Raw genomic sequence first — 26767 nt, 5'->3', positions numbered from 1 at the left:
GCGCTGCTGGAGCCGCCCGGCCGCCCGCGCGCTCCGCACCCGCGGCGCCCACCGCCCGCGGTCCCGGGCTCGCCGGCAGCGGGAGCGGCCTCGACATGGACGAAGACGGCGGCGGCGGTGGCGGCGAGGGCGGCGGCGGTGAGTGTCGGAGGTGTGGCCCGCCCGGCTGGCGGCCTGGGGCGGGGGTCGCGGGCGCGCCGGACGGGAGCGGGGCGGCCGGACCGGGGCCCGGGGTCGGGGGTCCGGGCAGCGGCGGTGCCTGCCGGCGACCCGCACCGGCCGGGGGCCCAGGGGTGGGGGCCGACGGGGTCGCCGCCGAGCCGGAGCGGCGGTCCGGGGCGAGGCCGGGGTCGCCTGAGGCCGGGGAGGCCTGGGGACCCGGAGCAGGGCTCGGGGGTCGCCCTGCCGGGGCGGGGGACCTTGGGGGCGACCTTCCCTGCCTCTCGTCGCCAAGGGCGTCCACGCCCTCCGGAGCCCGACCGCAGGAGGCTGACCCCCCTCGGCGTCTTTTCTCAGGTGGTGGGAAGGGGGGTATCCCCGGGAAATGGGGAGGGGAAAGTTTCCAATTGGGGATCCTCCGGGTCCAAGAGGGTCGGGTGGGGCGACAGGGTTGAAAACCGTTCCAGTGTTTCGGGCTTTAGGTCAGAAGTGGCCAGTCAGTGGGGAGGCTTCCACGAGGAGGGGGCAGCCAGAGCACACGCATTTTATGAAATAGGGAACGTTACAGGGTAAGCCAAAAAAATAAGTCCGAGCAGCCGAGGGTCGGAGTCGGGAGGGGCAGCCCGCGCTGAGGTGAGACCAGAAAACCGGGCTGCCTGCCTGACGTTCAGTTACCCCTTGCAGGAAGATTTGCATTTGTTGTAGATTACTTAGTGGCATGCAAATTACTGTTGTGTCATGCTGCGAATTATGTCTCTACAGCAGCATTACGCGTGTGTATGGAGGGGGTCGTTGCCTTGGAAAGCGGAGGGTTAATACCCCTCTCTTATAGGGACACCCGAAGTTGAGGTTTTCTCTACTTTTGCTGTAGATCTCCTTTCTGCTGACAGACCGAATCTTCAGAACCCCTGGTATAATGAGGGAGCGTTTTTTGGGGGAAAAAAAATCTTAATTACAGGCTGCTGGAGCAGCTGCCTGTAAGAATCCGCAGTATCGAGCGCTTTCAGGTTGAAGTGGTTAATCAAGGTGCCTTCTAGACTGTAAAGTGCTGCCCAGGGGGGGATGTTTGTGCCCCAAGAAGCGATGCGGCTGCGATGGTGGGAAGTTGGCACGCACCGTGGCATTTGGCGAATTCAGTTCTCACAGTTAAAGCTAGGGGTAGCACTGTGGCACCGAGTGGGTGTGTTGTTTATGAAAGAAAGTGCTGTGGAGAGAAGGAGCCCAGTTGCAAGCCCTCCTACAGCCAGCCTGGCTGTCTGAAGACTCTAAGCAGTGGATTCTCCGTAGATACCCTGCTTCCTGCCTGTTGCGATTTGGGTAACAACAGGCATGTGGCAGTTTTTCCTTCTCAAAAAGTAAACAACCATAATATTTAAACCTTTGACATTGCTGGGTTGGCGATTTTGTTTGGAAGGTGTTTCTGACTCAATACAGAAACGTAGCCTGCCTGAAGGTAAAAGCAGATATAAAGATTAGAAAAGGAAGTCAATGTGGCCCAGCAGTTTATAGATCTTGAGAACTATAACAAAGGATGTTATTAAGTATCAAAAGTCTTAAAACTTTCTTTGGGCTCTTAATTTCAAGACTGTATTCCCACGAGAGAGATTTAGAAAAAAAAAAATCTCGTGCCAGAAGATGTGCATTACACTATTTGTAATGGTAGAAAATTGGAAATAGCAATGCCTAATAGGAGAAAGGTGAGCTAAATTATGGGAAGTTTATTGATAAAAAGTTACAACCATTAAAAACAAGCAGTTGCTTTATGTATCATGGTCGAAACAATGTAAAAACTGGTGATATGGATATTTTGTTTTCTTTGTATATTTTCCAAGTTTCTGGTATGATGTGTATTACTTTCAAATTTGAATTTAAAAAAACCATATATAAAACAAAGTACCCTGTATTGGAAAAGGGGTGTGATTGTTTTTAATCTTCTGACTAGAACAATCAACAATGAGCAGTTATTTGCCTACTAAAATGCCCGGCAGCATGGTAGGTGCTGGAAAACAACTTTTAACTTTTATCGATAAGGTTTATTATCTTCCTTGTATTGTAGAAGACACTTCAAAATAAATTTGGCAATCTTAGAATAAGTATATTTTTGGATAAATGAGAGCCTTAGAGTTTTGAAATCAGAGTCATTATATAGTGATTATTGTATACACTTGATGTGCTTATATTTAACTTTTTGGAGGTCTTGAAGTTAACATACCTCTTTAAAGTTCTTTTTTTTTTTTTTTAAGATTTTGTTTATTTATTTGAGAGAGAATACATGAGGGGGGGAAGGTCAGAGGGAGAAGCAGACTCCCCACCGAGCAGGGAGCCCGATGCGGGACTCGATCCCGGGGCTCCAGGATCATGACCTGAGCCGAAGGCAGCCGCTTAACCAACTGAGCCACCCAGGCGCCCCCCTCTTTAAAGTTCTTTACAGTTATTACTGCGATTTAGATTTTTTAAAAGAAAATCCTTTGCTTTTAAAATTCGCATTTAAAAAAAATAAAGTTCAAGGGCGCCTAGGTGGCTCAGACGGTTAAGCGTCTGCCTTCGGCTCAGGTGGGATCGAGCCCCGCATCAGGCTCCTTGCTCCCTGGGAAGCCTGCTTCTCCCTCTGCTACTGCTCCCCTTGCTTGTGCTCTCTCGCTCTGTCTGTCAAATAAATAAATAAAATCTTTAAAAAAAAAAATAAAGTTCAGCCCTTTGAAAGAATAATTTCAGTTGCCAGTCATTTGCCAGCCAACAGTAAAAAACTTTTTTGTGTGTATTTTTAGAGTATAGGATAGAACTTTGAACTGTACATGGGGAAGTCAGCCGCAGCTTGTTTACAAGATAGGGTAAATCTATTCAAAGGGTAGACAGGCGCGGAAGATCATTGAAGAGCTCTTTTTTGCTAATGTGTGAGCAGGGTTAAAAGACTTCAAAAATGATTCTGACTTGCTATTTTTATAATTTAAATTTTTGTCCAGGGTATTATTTGTTCTTTCAGTGCAAGATAAGGGGAGAGGATGGTGATGTGAATGGTAGGAAGGCAGTTCTAAGGAGGAGCGGGGGGAGGGGGTACAAGATTACAAGAACACATTGTTACTTATGATGTGTGCAGAGTGTAGTTAAGGTATTTTTAATTCCTTTGGGGCTTTGTTGCCACTCAGTTTTTCTAGAACAGTTCTTGGGATTTGTCTCTACTTGGCAGGTGACTGGCTAGTTTGGCTCATTGCCACCATCTTAATGCTCAGTTTGGGAATCTGCCTGATTGATGTTCCCGAATGGACCATCTGTGGCAGATGAAGTGAATAACTTTACTGGTTTTCCCCTCCCTGCCCCCAGTCAGTGTAGATGAGGATTAAGCGTGTGCTTCACGTGAAAAGGTGCTCTGCTTTACTCCTAATGAAATAAATACAAATTAAGACCAGGTTGAGAGCCCACCTTTCACCTTTGAGGCAAGCAGGGACCCCCCCCCACCCCCACATTTGAAACCATCATGTTGGTGATAGGAGGGTAAATTCGTTTCAGCGCCAGCCTATATCCTGTTGGCTCAGCTCCATTGCTTGCCCTTCCCCTGCCGGCCAAGGGACTCACCCCTGCAGGCAACATTTCCCAGACCTTTGGGTCAGCTGTCCTGGGGCTAGGTTTGGCCGATGGGAGCCGCTGGTGGGGGTGGGGGAGATTGTGACTGGAGGAAGGGGAAATCGGGTTCTCTTCTCCTCTTGTTTTCCCTCAGACCATCCCTGGCAGTTGCCTTGTCTCCTTGTGGCTCCAGCTCCTGTCCGTTGATGGAGCCCCCTGAGCCTTGGAAATACCGCCGCCATTTGGCCCTCCACCTTAGAGATGGTAGTAGCTTCTTGCTCTTGCCGGTCTCTGGGTTGTCTTGCCACTGCCTGTTTGACTTCCCAGCTTTTCCAACATGTGTGCAACCAACTCCTTGTATCAGATTGCTTCCATTTTAGCTCCTTAGAGGGCCTTCTGTTTCTCTGGGTGGATCCCGATGGATACCATGGCCCTGGGCCGTGGCAGCTTTGTAAACAATTGCGAGCGTGTAAATCCTTTGAGCCGGTGGTAACGGCTTTAGGAATTTAATCTGCAGGTGTATTTGTGCATGTCGGAGATACTATAGGTCCACGATGATTCACTGCATTGTTTGTGATAGTAAAAGATGAGAAATAACCCGAGTGTCCACCTGCAGGAGCCTCATCAGATGAATCTTATACCCAGATGGTGAATGAAGTTGTAGAAAGGAAGGAACAAGCACTTTATGATTTATTTTTATTTTTTTTTAGAGATGGGGGAGACAGTATGCGCCCACTCGAGAAAGCATGCGGGGGAGTGGTAGAAGTGGCAGAGGGAGCGAGAGAATCTTAAGCAGGCTCCATACCTAGCCTAGCACAGAGCCTGATGCGGGAGCCTGCGGAGCTTGATCTCAGGACCCTGAGATCATGACCTGAGCCAAAATCAAGAGTCAGATGCTTACCCAACAGAGCCACCCGGGTGCCCCTGCACTTATGAATTGATGTAGAAAGATCTCCAAAATATCTTACTAAGTTACAAAGGTAAAGTGTAGGAAAATGTACATTGTATGCTACCCTTTCTTTTATTTTATATATATATATTTTTATTTATTTAATAGAGACACAGCGAGAGAAGGAATACAAACAGGGGGAGTGGGAGAGGGAGAAGCAGGCTTCCCGCTGAGCAGGGAGCCCGATGTGGGGCTCGATCCCAGGACCCTGGGATCATGACCTGAGCCGAAGGCAGATGCTTAACGACTGGACCACCCAGGCGCCCCCATTTTTTATTTTTTAAAGATTTTATTTATTTGACAGAGAGAGACACAGCGGGAGAGGGAACACAAGCAGAGGGAGGGGGAGAGGGAGAAGCAGGCTTCCCGCTGAGCAGGGAGCCCGACGTGGGGCTCAATCCCAGGACCCTGGGATCATGACCTGAGCCGAAGGCAGACGCTTAACAACTGAGTTACCCAGGCGCCCCCCCATCTTTTTTTTTTTTTTTTTTTAAAGGAAGTGCCTGTGTTTGTGTGAAAGTTCTCTGGAAGGCTAAATAAGAAGCCAGGAATTACATTCACCTGTTTGGGGAGGGTGGTGGGAACTGAGGATGTGGGGAATTTAAGTGCAAAGGAGCGGTTGCTCTGTGCCTTTTTCTTTTTTTGAAATCCAAAAAGGTTTATTCCCACTTCTTTCCAAACTGGAAAACAGTTTCATAGAAAAATAGTACACTGGTAAGAAAATACCCTTTTTGAGAATTGTTTTTTGTTGTTGGTTTTTTGTTTGTGTGTTTGTTTGTTTCTTGGGAGAGGAAGAAAGAATCTTAAGCAGGCTCCACGCCCCGCAATGAGCCTGACTGGGGCTGGATCTCACAACCCTGAGATCATGACCTGAGCCGAAAACAAGTGTCAGATGCTTAACCAACTGAGCCATGCAGGCGTCCTGAGAGCGTTTTTTATTTAAATGTAGAAAGTTATAAAATAAGTTACCTATATTTTCAGTCCATGTTTAGGGGCATCTGGGTGGCTTGGTCAGTTGGTTGGCTGACTCTGGGTTTCTGCTCTGGTCATGATCTCAGGATCCTGGGATCTACCTCCGCCCGGGGCTCTGAGGGGAGTCTGCTTCAGGATTCTCTCCCCCTTCTCATAAATAAATCTTTTTTAAAAAAGTGACACAATAGGTGTTGTAGAGTATGCTTAGAGCATATTCTCAAACATGGATGCAACAAATATAACGCCCCTACCAATTGCCAGGTCCTGTGCTTTGCACAAGGGTGAATAGTGGTGAATAAGGCATATGAATTTCCTGAATTCCCAGAGCTTTTGTTTAGATGGGAGACGGACAGGAAAGGTAAACAGACACATAAAATAATTGCAGATTATGCTGTGTTAAAGGAAATCGTCTGGGTTTGAGGGGGAGTGGGAGAGAGGCAGGGGAAGCCTGTAGCCTGGGGAAGCCTTTGGGGAGGAAGTTCTCTGTCAGGTGCAGCCTAAAGGGAGAGTGGGACAAGCAGCGGGCTGGAAGGAGCAGCTTCAGTAGGTAAGGAATTCACATTTTGTTCTAAGCACGCGAAGCCAACGAAGGATTTTAAACAGGGCAATGACATATGACTTATGTTTCAGTACTTTTAGCTAGTGTTTATGTAATGTTCTCTGTGCTTGGGGTCCTGTACTGTGTGCTTTATGTATCTTAACTTACTGTTGGTAGTTACCCTCTCAGACATGTAACTTTGTCACCATTTGCAGATGAAGCTGAGCGACTTGCGTCACATGTCACAGCTGGTGAGGGGGTGGGGCAGGGATTCGAGTCCAGGTATTCTGGCTCCAGAGGCCACATTCTTCAGCATTGTACCCTCTGCCCTTCTAAGAAGAGTGTTCCTGGCCACTGAGTGTAGGATGGATCGCAGGAGGGGAGGGAGGACTTGGGGACCCCACTGCGGGAGTGGGAGCATTGCAGGTGGTCACGTGAGACTCTCAAGAGCATGGGGGATTGGGCAGCCGGGGCAGCAGTGACAGGAAAGATATATATATGACAGATCTATATAAAGACACAGAAAACAAAGACACACTCATTTTCCCATTGCTCAGTTAATAGAATAGCTGCTAATATTTTGTGACATTGTTTTAGGTCTTTTGTAAAAAAAAAAAAAAAATCAAGCTTTACGGGTAAATCTGCATCTCTGCATATGGCAACATTGTTGCTCTGGTGAAAATTTTGGTGTGTCTTTCGCTTCTTTTGTCTTAACCTTCTGATGCTTTCCCTCCTGTCCTTGTCAGCGATCCCTTCAGAGCAGATCCTGTTGCCCTCTCTGAGTCTGCACTGTCCTCAGCCTAGAACGCTCTACAGACCGGACCGTGGCCCCCAGGGCCCATCAGGGCAGATTCCCTGCGCTCTAGTACACGGGGCTGCGAGCTTTCTCTGTAAGCGGGCCAGGTAGTAAGTAGTTTTGGCTTTGTAGGCCACATCCCGTCACAGATGTTTCTTATTTATTTTTTTTTAAATAACCCTTTAAAAACGTGAAAACCATTCTTGCCTGGGGGCTGTCCTTGGCCCTGCTCTCATCCCCCGCTGTCTCTCTGACGTTTCCTCCCACCTTCGCTACCACGCTGGTCTCCTTGCTCTTCCGTGAACGTGCCCGGCGGACCCCGAGTGTCTGTCCGCCGCGTGCTTGCTGGCTTCATCCAGCTTTCTGTCCGCGGGTCTGCTTTCTTCAGCCCGTCTAAAACAGCCCCCCCAATGTCACCCTGCCTCCTAACACTTACACCCTGTACCTATTCCATATCTGTACATTGTCTCTTCTCTCTTAGACGGTAAGTTCCATGAAAGCGGGAATATTGTCTGCCTTTACCCATGACCGTACTCCAAGACCTGGAACACAGCTCCTAGTAGGCCTCCAGGGAATATTTGTTAACAAATGTCAAAGTTGGGGTCACTTGTTGACTGATTCCTGGTCCTACTCCCCTCCCTTGTGTATTTCCTAAGGGCACATATGAATTTGCTCGGGTCTGTGGAACGGTTTTTAGACTTAAGCATAGCTATGTGTGCCTACAAACAAGGTAAAGAGCCTTCTTGGTTTGTTTAAAATTATAAAAATGGCATCATACTGTCTGGTGTGTTCTGCAGGTTGCATTTGAGATTATCCACATTACCATAGGTAGACCCTATTTATTTCATGGAACTGCTATCACGTTTTATTATTTATCTTGTCCCGTGTTGGACTTTGATGTGGACTTTACATTGTTGTTATATACCTGGGTGAACTCCTCGGCTTGTCTGCTTTTGCAGACTTGGGGGAGTTTTTCTAGAGGAATTGCACGTACGGGCGTGGGCAGGCTTTTGGTTTCCGTACCTGCCGACAGATTGTTTTCTCATTGGGAGCATGCTCCTCAACTCTGGGCACTCATCAGACTCCCAAACGTTGGCCTGTCTTCCAAGTAAGGAACGATGTGTGGCTTCACCAGTGACGGAGGTGCGTTTTGGAGAATCAGATGGATGTGCCGACAGCTGGGAGGCTAGAGGTGCAGGAATCAGGACTTCCAGGTTCAGCTTGGGTGACAAGGTGGTGATGCTGCCTGAGAACCAGAAGCCTGGGGAGGCGGGGCTAGGAGAAAGCCATTTGGAGGATTTTTTTTTTTTTTTTGGTCAAAAATGTCATTACTTTGCCCTCACTTTTGAAGGATAGTTTCACCGGGTGTATGGCTATAGATTATCGAGTTAATTTCTTCCAGTGTTTTGACCCGTCATTTCATTGCCTATGGCTTCCATTGAGTCTGTTGAGAAGTCCGCTGTTTGTGTCGTCTTCTTTGGAAGGTAATGTTGTCGTCGTCCGCTGCCCCCGGGCTTTGGCCGCTTTTAAGATTCTTCTTGCCTTTCCTTTTCAGCTGTTACCGTGATGTGTCCAGATGTGGTTTTCCTTGAATCTGCCTTTGTCGGGATTGGCAGTGGTGGTTCTGCTTTTTGGTGGTGCCGTGACAAGACTTAATCTCACATTAGGTTTGGAGAATTGCTGCTCATTATCTCTTCATTTGCTCCTTTGGCTGCATTCCCTGGCTCTCCTTCTGGGACTCCACCTTGTCATCATGCATGTCCTGTGTCTCAGACTCTACTGTGCGTTCTTCATCCTCATTATCTGTCCATGCTTCCCTCTGAATATTTCCTTCTGACCCATATTGCGGTAAACTCATCCTTTCTTTGTCTTTGACCCTGCAATGGACCCATCTCTTGAGTTCTGAATTTCAGTTACTGCCTTCTTCAGCTTTGAATCTTTTCTTAGATTCCAATTTTCTGCTGAAACTTTTCATCTTGTAAACTAATTTCCTTGTTCTATTAATCTTGGTTATTATAAAGTCCATGTCTGATAATGTCAATATTTGGATAGCTTGTGAGTGTATTCTGTTGTCTGTTCTACCCTTGGTTTTCAGTCATGGGGTCCTGACTCTAGACATACCTGTTAATTAACCTGTAGACAATGAGTATGGAAAATTGTAGAGATAATTTGAGACTCGGGCAATTCTTCTCAAGGGAGGCTTCTGGCAGGTAGTAAAGGTTGGGGAAACACCACTTTGGAGTTGTGAGCATTGGTCTGCTTCTGGTTTGTCCCCTCCTGGGGTAGCTCTCTGGTGGTCCCAGCTGAAGGTCTGGGATGTTTACTAGGCTCCTTCTATCTGGCAGCCCCTGAACTCTCCCCTGGTCCCCGAAGACTGCTGGAGGCTCTGCTAGCCTACTCAGATTCTCTACCACTTGTTTCTGCTTAGCTTTTTGGCCTCTCGGTTTCTGCAGTGAATTGGCAAATGTCTCAAGGTAGGCTCACCTCTCTGCACTTGCCTCTGGGATCCTGGCCTCCTGAGCCCGCCCTGTATTGGTAGCTCCCTGATACCTTCACACAGTTGTTTCTTGTAATTTGTTCAGCTCTTTTCATTGTTCTTGGCAGATGGGTTGGTCCGTCACAAACTAGTCAGCTTTTACTGGAAGCATCATCTCAGGAGTTCAGTTTTGGTGTTTAGAATTGGACCAGTGAGTGAGACATCCTGGTGGGGATGGTAGGAAGGCAGGCAGCTGGAGGAGTCGAAGGCGTAGAGAGCTGACTGGGTGGGCGATAAGCGTTGGGAAGTTCATGGTTCTGGATGAGTGAGATCAGGTAGGGGAGAGAGTCGGGGGGGGGGGGGGTCCCGGGGCTGGGGACAGCCCAGTAAAGGAGACCGGGAAAGGGTAGCCCGTGATGTCCAGGACTCCTCGGAGGTTGTGGGGTTCGTGCAGAAGTTAAGGGAGGAGCCCTGTTTTCAGAAGAGAGGGTGGTCAGCTGCACTGGATGCTCTTGAGATTGCACTGAAATGAGGCTAGGAAAGTGTCTACTGGATTGGGGGAAAGGTAGGGAGCAGGCTGAGGAGGGACCTGGAACGATGTTTGCTTGCTTTAGGAAAACCCTGCCCCATGCCCGTGGGTGGAAGTTTGCCCCCATGATGAGAATGGCGGGAAGGCTGCTGGGGTGGGGCTCGGCAGGGGGAGGGGTGGGGAAAGGCGTGTGTTTTGCCTTGAAACGTTTGTTAGGTAAATCATTTTGATAGAGGGCCAACAGTAATTCATACCAGGTGAGTTAGCACAGTGTTGCTGTTGGCACGGTCACGCTTTTAGTGTGAATAACTTTAGGAGAGACAGATTAGTTTTAAAAAAAGTTACTGGCAGATCCTTTAGGAAGCAGGTGTATCAGTTTGCAGCGAGGTGGGACCATTGAAACGTGTGACGTGAAAAAGATAGGTTTTGTCAAAGTAGCCAAAAAGCTGCTTAAAATAGAATCACTTTTGGAGCTGTGGGAGAAGAGTAAATCACTTAAATGAGAGTAGAAGATACATGGCTCTCCATCCTGATTTTTGAAGTTAAACTTACCAACATCTTGTAGTCAGCTCCCCAACTGACACGATAGAATAGACATCCGATTCTGCAGGGTTTTATAATGTGGCTGGAGACAATTCTGCAAGCATTTATTTTGGATAAATAGACTATTACGTAAATATTAGACTCACCTGAGTCAGTTTAGTTGTCTAAGAAGATTTGGTAATTTGCTTTCACAGAGCAAATTTACTCTTTGAGCTGACTTAGTCTTCAGTAAGTCACCAGGAGCACTGTTCAAATAGTGGAAAATAAGTTCCATCTTTAATTCTCAGGGTTATTTTTAATACTGTACTCTTCTTTTTGAAAAACTTATTTCTGTAATTAATAAATAAAAACAGAAGTTGGCTATAAAACTGGACATTTTGATGATTGAAAAGTATTTCCCAATATCTAGGTAATTAGTGATTTTTTCCAGTTTTCATCCAGATGTTTGGCAGCGTGTAAACCCAGCCTTACTGCAATTTTCTAATTCACTTTCATGGGAACATATAATATTCTCCGTTTATTTTGGACAGCAGAGTTTCCTTTTTCTGTGGACAGATACATATGAAACACATGGTCTTCGAGTGGAGTTTGTGGTCCTCTGAGAATTCTCTGAAGGAGGAAATGGGTTGACCTACTGGTTGCTATGAAGTAAAAACAGTCTTGTTTTCATTTTTTAGTGAACATCTGGGTTGCATTTATTATTTTACATTCTCGAGGTTCCTTAAAACCACAATTTGATAATAGGAGGGTTCATTAAAGCAGTAACTATTTAGCTGTTTTCTATAATTGATTTAAGAGTTAGGGTGGTTGATAGATTTTTTAAAAAATTATTAAATATTTCTTTCCTTTCTATAAAATGTAACTTTTCAATAGCAGCCCTGGATTTTAAGCCATAAAATAAGATCTAGATATTTTTGAGGGGCAGGGGAAGGAATGATCAAACAGCCCATTTCTGTGTTGCCCGCTGCTGTCCAGTTGGTGGCTGTGGGTATGGGCATACTTGACTCTGGGGCACTGTCGGTCCCCTTCGCAGATCCATCCTCCCTTTCTTCCCTGTAAAGAACCCTGATCTGTTCAGGTATCTACTCCTAGGGAAGGGGAGTTTATCACCACTAGAGAATGAATCTTAGAAGGTATAAGCCAGGGAAGGAAATCCCGTTTTCTTTATCATTGATTGATCAGAGGAGGAGAGTGTCACCCAAGTCTGGCCAGTGAGCTGTGAAGGGCGGTGTGCGGGGGGTCTTCTTGGAAAGGTTTCTTTGTTCTTAGAAAAATAAAAAACAGTTCCTTGTCTTTGGATGGGCTTTGTTGGCCTGGTCGGGTGGCCAACTTACATTTGTGATGTCCCTCATATCCATCCGTATGTGGAGGACGACCAGCTGGATCCTTGAGGATGTGGTTGCGTTGCTGAATGTCACCCACCCGGAGCCTCCCTGTGTCCACACTTCCTGTCACGAGGGACGATAAATGCCCTTCTTGTTTACATGGTTGAGAGATGTTCTGTAAGGAGCGCAGGCATCTTGCCAGACCCTTGCTGTAGCAGAGGCAGGTCCATCATGTCATCCGCTCAGCCAGGATCTCGTTCCGTCATTCTTCCATGGGTATTCATCAAGCATATGTATTGATCACTTTAAGGACTGAGCGAGGTTATATTTTCTTTTTGAGATGAATGCTTTAATAAGACAAAATATATTTTCATATGCTTACAAATCCGTTCGTAGTTTCATTTGGCAGTTCCTTATGATTACATTTATTTTAACACGAACATTTTGAAACACGCAGCAATCAAAAGTGGCAGACATTGGCCATTTACTATTCTGTTAGAAGACAGGACTTCCTTTTTAGTTCTTAGCAGAGAGGAAATCAAATGATCAAGAATGTCCTTTTCCAAGTTTTAGTAATTAAATTAAAATTTTTTTCAATTGAGACAGACAAATGAATTCATTTTTGTTTGTGTTAGAGTATGGGAAAATTGGAGGATTTTAGTGACTTTGAAGCATTTGGCCTGTCACACGGTGAGGCTGTATTTCCCAAGTGTGGGAGGGACAAGTGGTTGCAGACTTTCCCAGTATATGACCGCACTTCTGAGAGCGCAGAGCATCCTGAGAATAAAATGGTGTCTTTCATTGCCCATGCAGAAGGAATCTTAATATTGGATAAGTGTTCTTCCAAAATGTGGCATGTTCTCGGGACTTGCAGAGCGTCTGTTGTGCATCCCAAAGTAACATGTTTCTAAATTCGCATTTTCGTTTAAAATAGTGGGCCAAGCTGTATACTAGTCAAATGGTTACCGGGGCATTTTTATTTTTCCAAAAGAAAGTCAGATGCCTTCTCCCCTCCTTCCTGTGGTCGCATCAGTCTCCAGGGGCTCTGACTCTTCCTCCACAGACCCTCCTCCTTGGTGGACAGAAGCAGCCCAGTGCGTGTGTCTCCCACGCTTGCTCGGCACCCCTGTGGTGGTTCTGCCTCGCAGATGCCCAGTAATTTCGCTGGACATGCAGAACATGACTAATTTTTTTTTTTAATCTGGAAAGAACATAAGCTGAGCTACTTCCCCTGGGTTCTGCTGCTGTTAGTGCTTAGACATTAGGTTTCAGGATTAAAGTGTCTCCTACCTCCCAGGACTTCCTCCCTCTTTTTCATGCTGCGGAAGAGGAGCCTGGAGCCTTCTCTTTTTGTCTTTCCCATCAAGTATGAAGATCCTGGCAAAGAACAGACTATCCTGCATGTCAAGATGTTAAAGACTGTCTATTGCAGAAGTGTCCAGGCTGCTTCTGCATTAGAAACTTTATCTCCCTCTTCCATTTTATCTGTGAAGGTTTGGGGTAGGGTGAAAATCAGTTTCACTCTTGAGGTTGAAGCCTGCTACGCTAGTCCTTCCAGCTACCTGCAGATGTGGTCAGGCTTGCCTGGGAGTTCTGAGTCCTGGAGTCATGGCTGAGCCTGTGGCCGGCGTGTCCCCTCGGGGACACCATCTTAGGAGTTCACCAATCATATTAGCTTGGCTTCCATGGTTTTATCTTCACAGTTTTTGCAATTAAGAAACATCGATTGTTTTTTTTTTTTTTTTTAAGATTTTATTTATTTATTTGAGAGAGAAACAGCACGAGAGGGGAAAGGGTCAGAGGGAGAAGCAGGCTCCCCGCCGAGCCGGGAGCCCGATGCGGGACTCGATTCCAGGACTCCGGGATCATGACCTGAGCTGAAGGCAGTCACTTAACCAACTGAGCCACCCAGGTGCCCCAAGAAACATCGATTGTTGACTGGGAATTTGAGGAACAGATTTGACAGGAGAGCCTTTTTCCTTAAAGAGTTAAGTTAATGACTTTCACTGGTTCAAGAGATTAATGGCCAAGCCTGGGTGGTAATACTAACCTGAACCTCTTCCCCAAATGCTCAAGAGGGGAATCTGGCTTTTAGTATAAACCCTTAATTTTTTTTTTTTAAGATTTTATTTATTCATTTGAGACACAGAGATAGCATGAGCAGGGGGAGAGGGAGAAGCAGGCTCCCCGCTGAGCCAGGAGCCTGATGTGGGACTCGATCCCAAGACCCTGGGATCATGACCTGAGCCGAAGGCAGACGCTTAACCATCTGAGCCACCCAGGCGCCCCATAAACCCTTAATTATACAAGACTATTTCTGCATGTTTTTCTTTTCTCTCTCTTTTTTTTTTTTTTTAAGATTTTATTTGAGAGAACGAGAATGAGAGAGAGCACATGAGAGGGGGTAGGGTCAGAGGGAGAAGCAGACTCCCTGCTGAGCCGGGAGCCCGATGCAGGACTCGATCCCGGGACTCCAGGATAATGACCTGAGCCGAAGGCAGTCGCCACCCAGGCGCCCTATTTCTGCATGTTTTACTGAAACTTTTTTTTTTTTTGCTAATATCCGTCCCTCCCTCCCTCCATCCAGAGACCGTTACTTTCCATTTCTCAGAGTCTGGAGCCGTAGGATCTTGGCTGTGCTGGGCAAGCCTTCCTTGTTCCCAGCCATACCTCTTTGTGGCTGACTCTGTTGGGATGAATCATGTAGCCATTCCTTCCCAGATAATCTCAGTCCTGTGGGACTGGAGGGCCCCCTTCCCCTTGTGGTCTCATTAATTAAGGGAATTAAGATTGCAGAATTTCTGTTTGCTATGTCAGCTCAGCCACTGAAGGATATTCAGGGCAGAAAACAGCTGTAATGTAAAATGCTTGATTCTGGGAACTTGTGTCTCTGTGTACACTTAAGTTTGTTTAACTGGTAGAACTGATTGTTGTTGACATATTTTTAAAGTAAATATATGCAGCTCCAGTCCTTCCAGCCATGAGCTTGTGTGCATAATCTCCTTAAGCTTCCCTCTTCCGGTATGTAAAACTGACCTGAAAAAACCCAAGTGGAATTATTGAGTGAAGAATCTGTCAGAAATCCCAAGCAATTAGCAGGCCTTTAGAACGTGGTCATCGACATGGGAAGCCCCTTGCCCACCTTGATGTACTAAGCGGATGGAACTGCAGGGGCTGCTGTATTCAGGTTTAGGAATAACTGATAATTGCCAATACAATGATTCTATCTTTCCTCCCTCAGCTTTGTATTTCGAAAATTTTCAAACCTACCGCAAAGTTGAAAGAATACCCATATGTCACCTTAATTCACCAGTTGCTAAAATGTTGCCACATTTGCTTTATCTCTACACACATATAAACTGTAATTTTTTTTGGCGGGTGGGGTGCAGATCATTTGAAAGTTAAGTTACATACGTCAGGGGCGCCTGGGTGGCTCAGTCGGTTAAGTGTCTGCCTTCGGCTCAGGTCATGATCCCAGGGTCCTGTGATCGAGCCCCACATCGGGCTCCCTGCTCAGCGGGAAGCCTGCTTCTCCCTCTCCTACTCCCCCTGCTTGTGTTCCCTCTCTTGCTGTGTCTCTTTCTGTCAAATAAATAAAATCTTTCAAAAAAAAAAAAAGTTACATATGTCATAACACTTTATCCCTATAAATAGTCAGCATTCATCTGCTAAGGACATTCTCCCCATAACCACGGCCCTGCCATGCTGAAGAAGACGAACAGTAATTCTGTGATACCCGTCCACAGACCCAATTCTGCTTTCCCCCAAATGTCTTTATCTGTTTTTATCTAGGCTCCAGTCAGGGTTTACACCTTGTATTTAGTTATGTCTCCTCTTTAAAACAATTGTCTTTTGGGGGGTGATGGTGACTTTGTTTGAAGTGTCCAGACCGATTGCCTCATATCATTTGTATCCTATATCCTATAATCTAGGTTACATGTGTAAACAGAAGAGAGAGGTGCTTTGGTTTCTTGAATATCATTTCTTGAAATTATAAATATGTTAAAATCGTCTATTCGATTCAAGGTCAAAGTCACATTCATTTTTCTTGTTCTTTGGTAAATGTGGATTAGACCCGTAACCAAAAGTAGTTACTAAGTGGCTCAGATATCAATGGAATATGTGCGTGGGTGAACTTGGAAGAAACATACACAGTGCTTTGTTAGACCTACCCTCATATGGAGGTGATTAAGAATTTTATTTTAATATGTGGCCATGGCTTTATAAAGAAACAAGTTTCAGAATTGGAAAATTTAGTAAGACAAACTTTATTTACATAATACAAAAGAGCAGGTTTTGCTGCCAGGTCCTTGGATGAAGAACAAACCTGAAATCTCTTAGGAATGAGTCCCCCCTCCTTCCTCCCTCTCCCTCCCTCTTCATCCCCCTTCCCTCCCCCTCCCTCCTCCCTCCCTCCCCCTCCCACCTCCCTCCCTCCCCCCCCTTTTCCTATAGGCCTTAAACATTTTTAACTTTAGCTGCAGCTGAGACCAATACAGGATCCAGCTGTAACTTTTTTTTTGTTGTTAGTATATCCGGTGATGGTCATAGCAAACTCATTGTATGAAAATTCAGTAAAGGAAAAGGGCAGGGTGGGAAAGAAAGTGACACTCTATAAAAGTATTCAAGAACCCGCGACAGGATCTAGGAGTCTCCCTTTCAGACGGCTGGTTTGGATTCCACCCTGAAGTACTCATTTTGTTTGTGACTAGTCCAGTAGGCGTTTTAATTCTTCCCTCTTAATCATATTACGTATACAACCGTGTAACCAGAGAATATATATTCGGGACTGAGTCTTGTTTTCAGTGGGAGGCAGAAAACAGGAGCTGTGAGAACCCACAGACCAAACCCTCCCTCCCGCCCCCCTCGTGTCACGCGGGACAGGGACTCATCACAATACCACTCTGGCTGGTGGAGAGGTGGTAGTAGTCCCTAGACGGGAGCCTAGGTCTCCCTCCTTAGGTCCCTTCAGTCGTCTCCTATGTGTGCATTTACCAGAGAGCAGGTAAGTGCAGAATCAGCAGTTTGGTCACATTAAATTTCAAATTTGCAGGTCTACCTTGATGTCATTACTCTAACAGCTTTGCATCTTTGATCAGCTCTGTCCTGTGAGGACCAAGTACATATCATCACCCTGTTGCTGAAGGTGGATTATATGTTTCAAAATAGCTTTTGTGATAAATGTAATTATCATAAGACCAGTGATTTTCACATACTTGTGTGTCTCCAACATTTTGTTTTTCTTTTTTTATGCAAAGGAGGTCAGATTTCTTAGATTGCTTCTAATTGTAGCCAGACATCCTGTTTGGGGGCTATTTGAGACCAGGGCTGCCTGTGAAGAAATCGGGCAGCCCTGTAGCAGTCCTCCGACTTGTTCTTTTGAGATTCAATTTTTGTGAACAGGTTTCCTTGAAATGTCATGCTCTATTTTTAGACTGTCTCTTTTACATTTCTGTGGTTCTGGGCATCCACAATAAACTGATTTATTATTCAGCACAAAAATATTGTTCAGTGTCCTAAGGCTGCTGAAACTTTGTAGGAAAAAATAAACCAGTGCCACTTGAGTGGATGTAATCAGCAAGGACTACTGAACCAATTTAAGAAAACTTTGTTCTCTCCCTCAAGTCGTTGCTCTATCAGTACCAGCATGAACCACATTTTTAGGAATCCTTGCCTATTTTACACTAGGTGGGCTCAGTCTCCTGGGTTCTCACAAATTACTCTTTTTTCCTCCCACTGAAAGACACATTTTTTGGTAACCATTCAAGAAGCTTCCTACACTGCTCCTCTCTCTCCTCCTCCATTTTTACTCAAAGGGTTGTTTTGTTTTGTTTTGTTTGTGTGTTTTTTTTTTTTTTTTGGTTTTTTGAGAGTAGCCTGGTAGCTTCTTAGATTTAGAAATGATTTCATTTGCTGCTCTGCATAGTATCAGAGGCCCTTACGTTCTTGAAGTAATGTTTGATCCAACAGAGGTATTACAGGAGTCAGGGATCGTGACCCTTGGGACCTGATTTGGTGATAAAGTACCTAATCTTTTGTTAAAAATTGAACTGTGATTCACCTAACATAGTAGTCACCCTTTTAAAGTGTCAAGGTTTAGTATATTCACAAGGTTGTACAGCCGCCACCACTACCTAATTTTAGAACTTTTTTAAAAAAAGATTTATTTGAGAGAGAGTGTGCGCGAGTGTGTGTGCACACACCCCCACCCACCCAAGGATGGGGAGGAGCAGAGGGCGAGGGAGAGGGGCTCGATCCCAGGACCCTGAGATCATGACCTGAGCCGAACCAAGAGTCGGAGGCTTAACCGTCTGAGCCACCCAGGTGCCCCAGAATTTTTCAAGATTTTTAAGTAATCTCCAACCCAGCATGGGACTTGAACTCACAACCCTGAGATCAAGAGTCATATGCTCTACTGACTGAGCCAGCCTGGCACCCATAGAACATTTTTATCACCTCAGAAGGAAACCCTGTCCCCCATTAGCAGTCATTTTCCTGGGCCCCTGGCAACCAGGAATCTACTTTGTGTGTCTGTGGATGTGCCTGCTCCGAACATACCATGTAAATGGAATCGTATAGTGTGTGGCTTTTTGTGTCTGGCTTCTTTCACTTAGTAGGTTCATCCATGTTGTAGCTTGATTCCGTTTTCCAGGTCTGTCCATGTTATAACATGTTTCAGGATAAAGTACCTGTACTGCCTTGTGAGTGACCCTGAGACTTGGATCTGTTTTCCTGTTGGGAGTGGTTGGAGAGATGGTGCTTACCTGTCACGTGGTCGAATCTGTGGCTTGAATGTCGTCTTGAGGGTTTTTAGGTGTGCATGTGTTCTCTTCCCACTGAGAAGATTTAAGTTGATTTTCAACCTTATTATTTGTAGAAGGGCCGATCTGCATCTTTGTGTGCTAAGCCCTGAGTTTATAATTGCGCGTGGTTGCTTCCAAAGCAGAACCGTTGCTCTGCAGACAATTTTTACCCTCCGAAGATCAGTCTGTAGGTTCAAGAAACTGAATTTCTCAGGGAGCTGTACTGAAAACTGTTAACAGAAGCCTGAAGGATCTACTTCTTGGGTTCGGTGAGGCTTTGCCAGTAGTGACCCCAGTCGTGGACATAGGAGAGCACACTGTCCTCAGTCCCCCATGCCCCCTGAAAGCCCAGCAGACAATAGGACAGGAAGTCATGGGGGATGCCAGCGGACATTGGGAGGTGACCGTCAGTAGAGGAGAGTTGGATAGACTTAAGAGAAGAAACGAGGAATTGGAAGCCTGTCTGCAGACAGGGCAGAATGAGGGTGTGGAGTCAGCGGGGTGGGCTCTGCTTGGGACGGCGGCTCCGAGGGTGGGTGAGGGTGGACCGCGCTGCAGATGCGGGGAATTCGCACTTGTGGGGCCCGTGGGGGCTGCTGTGCCCCAGTGTTCTCTCCCACTGGCCTCCTCTCCCTTCTTTGGAAGCAGGCGGTTGATAGCATTTTACCCTCAGGTGAATATTTCTTTACAGAGATGGTGGTCTCTGGGGAGAATTGGGGCTCCCCGGGTGTGTGCCTGCACCCCAAGTAAAGCTTTTTTTCCTTCTGTCTTACGGAGGCTTTTCAGTCTACAGGCGATTTCGCTGATTTCTCATCCTGGAGTGAAGCCTGCCATTGGCCAGGCTTTGTTCATGGGATAGAGAACATAATGGCCTTTCCTGTTCAGGAAGGAATCTAGTGAGAAAAGGAACCTTCTGCCGCACTAGAGGAAGCCATACAACCAGCTACATCACATTTTTAAACATGCACAGACCACAAGAACCTCCAGACAGAAAAAAAAAAAAAAAACTCAACGTGAGGGAGAAAACTTTAATGCAACATTTTTTATAGAAAGAACGGCTGACCACTGAAGAACGGGAATCCTGAAATAGAACAGTGACATGGGATTGTCGGAGGCCTGCAGGGAAAATGCGGCTGGAGCCCCAGGGCTCCTCCCTCTGCTCCTCCCGCCAATCGCGGTCCCGGTGCAGGTGACGGGAGCTGAAGAAATCTGGGAACACTGAATGGGACTGACTCATCACCATCTCCTGAGGGCAGGGTGGTGAGCAATGTTAAGGAAGAGGACCTGCTGTGGGCTCAGTGGGTTTCAGGGAGCAGGGGGTGGGTAAGGCCTGCTGGTGCCAGGTGGCCGCAGGGAGCGGGGGTGGGTTTGCTCCGCTGCAGCAGCAACAGGATCTGGGGGCAGCAGAACTGGGCGGCCTGAGGACACGTGTGGCCTGCACGTGCTCGGATTCGGCAGGGCTTCTCCCTGGCTCTGCAGCCATCCTCCCTGGCGCAGTGGGCAGCACCCCATCTGTCTGGAGCAGAAGCCTTGCCAGACGGAGAATCTTGTACAGAAATGAGATTCCAGAACCAACCGGTTGCCTCACAGATAAGCAGACTTGCAGAGATGAAGTTCCCACCACGAATGGTAATGCATTTATAATGTCTCAGCCCTCTCCCTTACAAGCTTAGAGCTGGACAAACCACCAAACTCAACAGCGTCCTGTGGAGAACCAGCCATCCTGTTCTGGGGGGAAATTGGGCCTGGGTATCATTGTTTAAAAAAAGAAAAAAAAAACCCAAACAACCCATCGCCAAAATAAAATAAGTGGTGTGGTATGGGGGGGGGGGCAGGAATATAATTTTTGAGGCAGAGGAAAATATAATTTTGAGAAAGGTTAATTACAGAAACTAGAGTAAATTTCAGGTCGAATCTCCTTTGTGCAGTTTTTGATAAAACTCAAGACAGACTCGGGGCGCCTGGGTGGCTCAGTTGGTTAAGCTGCTGCCTTCGGCTCAGGTCATGATCCTGGAGTCCCTGGATCCAGTCCCACATCGGGCTGGATGTGGGACTCCCTGCTAGGCGGGGAGTCTGCTTCTCCCTCTGACCCTCTTCCCTCCCGTGCTTTCTATCTCTCATTCTCTCTCTCTCTCAAATAAATAAATAAAATCTTTAAAAAAAAAAAAAAAAACAACTCAAGACAGACTCTGACATCAGTGATTGACACATGAGATAAGGCAGCTGACCAAACCGAAAACTAGCTGGTTGGGAGGCAGATGAAGCAAGATGCATGAGTGGAGAGGAAGAAACTGTAATGGTACTAAATGCACTCATGGAAATTTTATTTTTACTTTATTTTAAATGTATGGAAAGTGTTTTATTTTTATTTATCTTTTTTTTTTTTTTTTTTTTTTTACTGGCTGCTTGGAGTTTTTTTTCCACTTGGTGCAAGGCACACGGTTCCAGGGTGTGAGGAAGGCTTGCATGTGGCCTGGAGAGTAAAGAGTGGGATCCTCTCAACTTCCTTTTGGGTGTTTTGCTATTTTGATATAAAAGAACCCAATTGTTTCTGCTTGCGGCAGCCTGCCTAGTCTGTGGGGAAGGGAGAGAAGGGGAGGGGAGGGGCTCTGATGAGCCTAGCGCCTCCTGAAGCCTGGCAGTGGCCACTCAGGATGGCGGCCCTGTGTTGGCTTTGCCAGGCTGGCCACCAGGCTGCTTCCTCATGGCTTCCAGAGCCAAGTCGCATGTGATCATGCCGGGGGAGGCCTGGGGAGATTCCGAGCGTTCTGGAGACTCCAACACCGTAGCCATGAACAGGAGAGTGGACTTCCGGAAGAAGAAGCTTGCCCACCAGTGACCCGGGTCGGCCTTGGGGAGACCCGGGTGGTGAGGGATGGCTTCCCCAGCATACTCCGCACTTCCGCAGGAGCTGTTACTGGAAGTGGAGCCCAGGCGGTGCCGGAAATAGTCGTGGGTGGCCAAGAGCGAGCCCCTGGAGGGGATGGCTGCCATGCTGTCGCTTGCAGGCTGGTGGGAACCTCGGCGACAACCCCTCGCGGGCCTCGGCACACGATCACACATGGCAGGGACGGGGACACTAGGCCATGGAGCCCATTTGCAGAAGAGACTGCCGAAGGCCGCTCCGAGACCGAAGCCTATTTTTATTTTTTAAAACAAATTTTATTTATATAGGGATAGAGTGTGGGGGCAAGGGACAGAGGGAGAGACAGAATCTCAAGCAGACTCCACGCTCAGCGTGGAACCTGATGCGGGGCTCGATCTCCTGATCCTGAGATCAGGACCTGAGCTGAAATCGAGAGTCAGATGCTTAACTGACTGAGCCACCTAGGCACCCCATTTGCAGAATTTTAAAACTCCCATTAGGGGGGCGCCTGGGTGGCTCAGTCGTTGGGTGTCTGCCTTCGGCTCAGGTCATGATCCCAGGGTCCTGGGATCGAGCCCTGCATCGGGCTCCCTGCTCGGCGGGAAGCCCGCTTCTCCCTCTCCCACTCCCCCTGCTTGTGTTCCCTCTCTCACTGTGTCTCTTTGTCAAATAAATAAAATCTTTAAAAAAAAAAAAAAACAACTCCCATTAGGATCCACAAAGAGCAACGTTTACACTGTAGAAGGTTAAGTTAGTGCTGTCATCTAAGTAAGCATTGCTCCTGAAGAAGCTACTGAAAACAAATCATAGAAACAGTAGTCAGAGAGACAATGGAAAAACGTCTCTCTGAGCTGGAAAAGGACACCAGCTGTATCTGTGTGGTGAACAGGCTCATCATTTTGCATTAGGTGAAATGAGGGGAAAAGGGCAAGTGTTTGCTGGTGCCATTTTTAAATTTCAAGAATATAGTGACCTACAAACAGAAGAGGGGAAGCGTACTTACAAAGAAGGAAACTGCAGGATGGTTTTAGGCTCTCCTGCAACATTGCCGGAAGGCTGTGGAGCCAAGGCATAGAGTTCGGATGTGAATGGTTGTAACCAGAAATGAAACCATCACGCTTAGTGGTGTTAATGTGTGAGGGCAACAGAACGATGTTTTCTGACGGTACAGAGACGTCGGATCAGCACGTTGCCTTTGGTGGGAGCTCGCCCTGCCTTTGGACTTCATTGAGCCCTGACTCTTTATTGTTGGAAGGCCATTTGAGCTTGCCCTTTCCCCCCCCCCCCCCCCGCTACCTATAACTTGAAATCTTCCTGATAGAACATCAGTGAATTTTTCTTGCATAAAACTTTTTCAAAGATACATTCTGATCCACTCAAAGATTACTGAGAATGACTCAGGAAGGGAAAACTTGTGATACAAAATAACCAGTGTTGCACTGAAATTGTTCAAATGTAAATGTAAGTCTAAATAGTTATGAATTCGGTTGTAGATAAAAATTCAAATGTAAATGATTCCCAAAAGGGAAAGTATGTAGTGAAAATTAAAAAAAACACCCAGTTATCCAATAACACTGCCATGAATAATAAATCTGGGCTCAGGTTACATGGATGAAGCTGAGAAGTGGGTGGTGGGGGAGGTGGAGGAAGTTGGGGGGGAGAGTAAAAGCCTTTTCATCTTACAAAGCAGGGATATCCTGTTTTATTTTCGACATTGACAATAAGAATAATGCAGGTAGCAGTGTGTGTGTGTGTGTGTGTGTGTGTGTGTGTGTGTGTGTGTGTGTTTTAAAGGGGGGATGACTGGGTGGTTCAGTTGGTTAAGCGTCTGCCTTCGGCTCAGGTCATGATCCTGGACTCCCAGGATCGAGTCCCCCATCGGGCTCCCTGCTCATTGGGGAGTCTGCTTCTCCCTCTGCCCCTCCCCCCTGCTTGTGTTTTCTCTCTCTCTGGCAAATAGATAAAATCTTTTTAAAAAATAATAAAAAAGGTAACCACTAAAAAACTTAAAGTGGTGTGTTCACCTTCCACATCATGAGAAGGAGAAAAACCTATAAATTTGATCATGGGATAAGGTCATGTCGGGTAAAAGTACCATGGTCTGGTCATATGTTCTTCTCTGGCTTTTTTTTTTTTTTTTTTAATTTATCTGACAGAGAGCGAGCACAAGCAGGGGGAGTGGCAGGCAGAGGGAGAAACAGGCTCCCCGCAGAGCAGAGAGCCCAATGCAGGGCTCGATCCCAGAATCCTGGGATCACGACCTGAGCCGAAGGCAGATACCCAACCGACTGAGCCACCCAGGTGCCCTTCTTCATTGGCTTTTAAAATTTATTTAGAGGACAGTTACCTAACTAAAATCTTGGGCCCACATTTTGGAAGATCTTTAAGAAGCAGATGCCTTTTTGGGGAGGGGTTGGTAGGAGATGGTCCATTTTGCAAAGTGTATTTGTTTAGAAATTTGGGTCCTCTGTGACTCATCCCCGTACTGTTTTGAAGTATTTTTGGAGAAATGTTCAGGAAGGTCTTTGAGGTGGAAATGTTTGGGATGGGTGGCAGTGTGCCAGGAGGGAGGTAAGGGGGGTGGTTCTGGCATGGCCACTCCCCCTGTCCCTTATCCCAAACGTGAACCTTCCAAGGACGAGGCAGGCTAAAGAAAAGGAAGTGGAGAAAGCGCTGGATTGCCCGGTGGGGAACCTGTGGTCAGCTGGGAGGAGCCAGCTTTCCTGGGGCTTGAAACTCGTACAATTTGGAATGCCCTCTTTGAGAAAAATAATACAAAATTGGCTAGCAAAGTGAAAATTAGGATGAAAAGAGTCATAACAGCTTATAAGTTTTAAAAACCTCATAAAACCACAAAGAAGTCAAAACCCAGAAAAATCCTACAATCCCTTTCTATTCTTGGCACAACTTTATAGCACTCTCCCCCTATGTTTTGGGTTGCCTACTCTGGCTAATTGATCATCTCTTCCCATCACGTACTTTTGGAACATACTTTGCCGTAAAGAGAATAGAAAGATAATCCAGTCTTTCCTCTAGGATGGTTGAATGAAAGAAATTTTTTTAAATTATTGATCATTTAGGAAAGTTTCTTTAAGATTTCAGTCATTAGGGGCACCTGGGTGGCTCAGTTGGTTAAGCGGCCGGCTCTTGGTTTTGGCTCAGGTCATGACCTCGGGGTCCTGGGATTGAGCCTGGAGTTGGGAATCTGCACTCAGTGGGGAGCCTGCTTCATTCAGGATTCTCTCTCCCTCTGCCCCCCCTTGCCGCTCACTCGCACACACATACACTCTCTCTCAAATGAATAAATATATCTTAAGAAAAATTTGTCATCAGTTTTAAGTTTCCTTGTAATAAAAACTTTTTTTTTTTTTAAACATTTTGAAGCTTTCCCCTGTCTTCTTTTTCTGGTTTTGGATTTTGCCAGTTTTTTGAGTTCCTAGACCCAGTTAAAACGTGGGATGGGCATCCCGCACACCAAGTGATTTTCGGACACCAGCAGGGTGTCTGGGAATTGAACTCCGTTCTGACACTGTCCACCAGGAGACAGCATCGCATCCCCTAGGTTAAGGGTTTGGTTCTACACGACTGCTCCTCACCCCCCACTTCAGAGGCCATCAGGAAGCCCCAGGCTCTCACCTGTGCTTCTCACCCACCGGCTGCGGCTTAGAGGTTCTGACCACCCCCTCCTTAGGTTTGACTAATTTGCTAGAGTGGCTCACAGAACTCTGGGAAACACTTCAGGTTCACCAGCTTATTAAAGGACGTAATAAAGGATAGGAATCAGCCAGATGAAGGGATACTTAGGGTGAGGTCCCCAGCCAAGGAGCTTCCGTGCTTGTAGAGCTTGGGGTGTGGCTTGATGGCACGTGGAAGCATTCTGATTCCCCAAGTGTGGAAGCTCTCTGAAAAGGACCAAGAAGCTGTCCTCTTGGGTTTTATGGAGACTCCATTACATGGTCATGATTGACTACGTCATTGGCCATTGGCTGTTTCAAACTTCACCCCTCTCCTTGGAGGTGATAAGGAGTGGGGACTGGAAAGTTCTAACCCTCTGATCACATGGTCCTCCTGGCAACCAGCCTGCGCCCTTGGATGAGGTCTAAGAGTCATTAATAACAAGATTAATAATGACACTCATTTCACCTTATTGCTCTGATGCATTTTTAGGAACCATGGATGAAGACCAGGTGTATCTGAGATATTTTAGTCAACTGAGTGACCAAATAATACAGTTCTTATAAATCAAGATATTTTAGCCTGGATACTTCCCATCATGTTTGAATTTTTGAATGATAAAACATTCTGAAAAATAGAATTATCTGGAAATAATACGCATATAAGGTCATTGGAATGCATTTAAAAATTACCTCTATGTTGCATTTGGGTTACACATTTTAAAACTTTTTTTTTTTTTTAAGATGTTATTTATTAGAGCATGAGGGAGAGGCAGAAGCAGACTCCCCACCAGGCAGGGAGCCCTACTCGGGGCTCCATCCCAGGACCCTGGGATCATGACTCAAGCCGAAGGCAGACGCTTAAGTGACCGAGCCACCCCAGTGCCCCTGGGTTACACATTTTATTTTATTTTTTTATTTTTTATTTATTTGACAGAGCGAGAGAGTACAAGCAGGGGGAACAGTAGAGGGAGAGGGAGAAGCGGACTCCCTGCAGGGAGCCTGATGCAGGTCTCCATCCCAGGACCCTGGCATCATGACCTGAGCCGAAGGCAGACGCCCAACCATCTGAGCCACCCAGGTGCCCCCTGGGTTACACATTTTAATCATGACTTGTAAATGAGTCAGTTGGGGAATTGTATCACATGAAAATTGGGTTTCTTCAGGTTGTTTTGTTGCTTGGGTGGCAGTTTTGTGTGTCCTTTCATCTGTAAAGTCTGGAACTACCAGATATCATCAGGATGAGATGCATCTGATTTATTGGGCTGATAAAGCATGAAGCTGCAACACAGACTTGTTAGTTTGGGACTATAGCTTTAAAATCTATAAGCGTAGGAATTCTCATAAACTTCTCACAATTAACACTGAAGGCAAAAAAAATACGGTGTATTTATTATATGTTGCATCATCAAGTGGTAGGTTCCTGACAGAGAATTTCCATTTTGGTAAGACTTTGGTGAGAATCACATCCTCTATTTGAAAATTTACATATCTGATGATGGGAAAAATTTGTCACAGACAACCTTCTGACTCTGTTCAAACCTCATTTGTCCTCCATCACCCTCCTTTCTGGTGC

At 46.4% G+C, this 26767-nt stretch overlaps 1 protein-coding gene and 1 pseudogene across 4 annotated transcripts in view; one reads left to right on the top strand and one right to left on the bottom strand.

Annotated features, from left to right (window-relative positions):
* The first annotated feature begins 6 nt into the window (after positions 1-6).
* The window catches only part of CYTH3 (cytohesin 3), an 89854-nt gene continuing 63093 nt past the window's right edge, over positions 7-26767 (top strand). For all 4 annotated transcript variants that reach the window (XR_012376314.1, XM_073886379.1, XM_073886378.1 and 1 more), the window contains exon 1: positions 7-138. Coding sequence is in view for 3 of the 4 variants with exons in the window: in XM_073886379.1 (XP_073742480.1) it covers positions 96-138 (43 nt within the window). In the remaining variant the exon portion in view is untranslated. The remainder of the gene's footprint in view (positions 139-26767) is intronic.
* On the bottom strand, positions 21042-21807 carry LOC112816933 (pancreatic progenitor cell differentiation and proliferation factor pseudogene; annotated as a pseudogene).

The sequence above is a fragment of the Callorhinus ursinus genome, unplaced genomic scaffold, assembly GCF_003265705.2.
Source record: "Callorhinus ursinus isolate GAN/ISIS: 27379988/994484 unplaced genomic scaffold, GSC_fseal_2.0 scaffold70, whole genome shotgun sequence".
Lineage (NCBI taxonomy): Eukaryota > Metazoa > Chordata > Mammalia > Carnivora > Otariidae > Callorhinus > Callorhinus ursinus.
The sequence above is the reverse complement of the archived record's forward strand: the minus strand, read 5'-3'. Positions and strand labels throughout refer to the sequence as shown.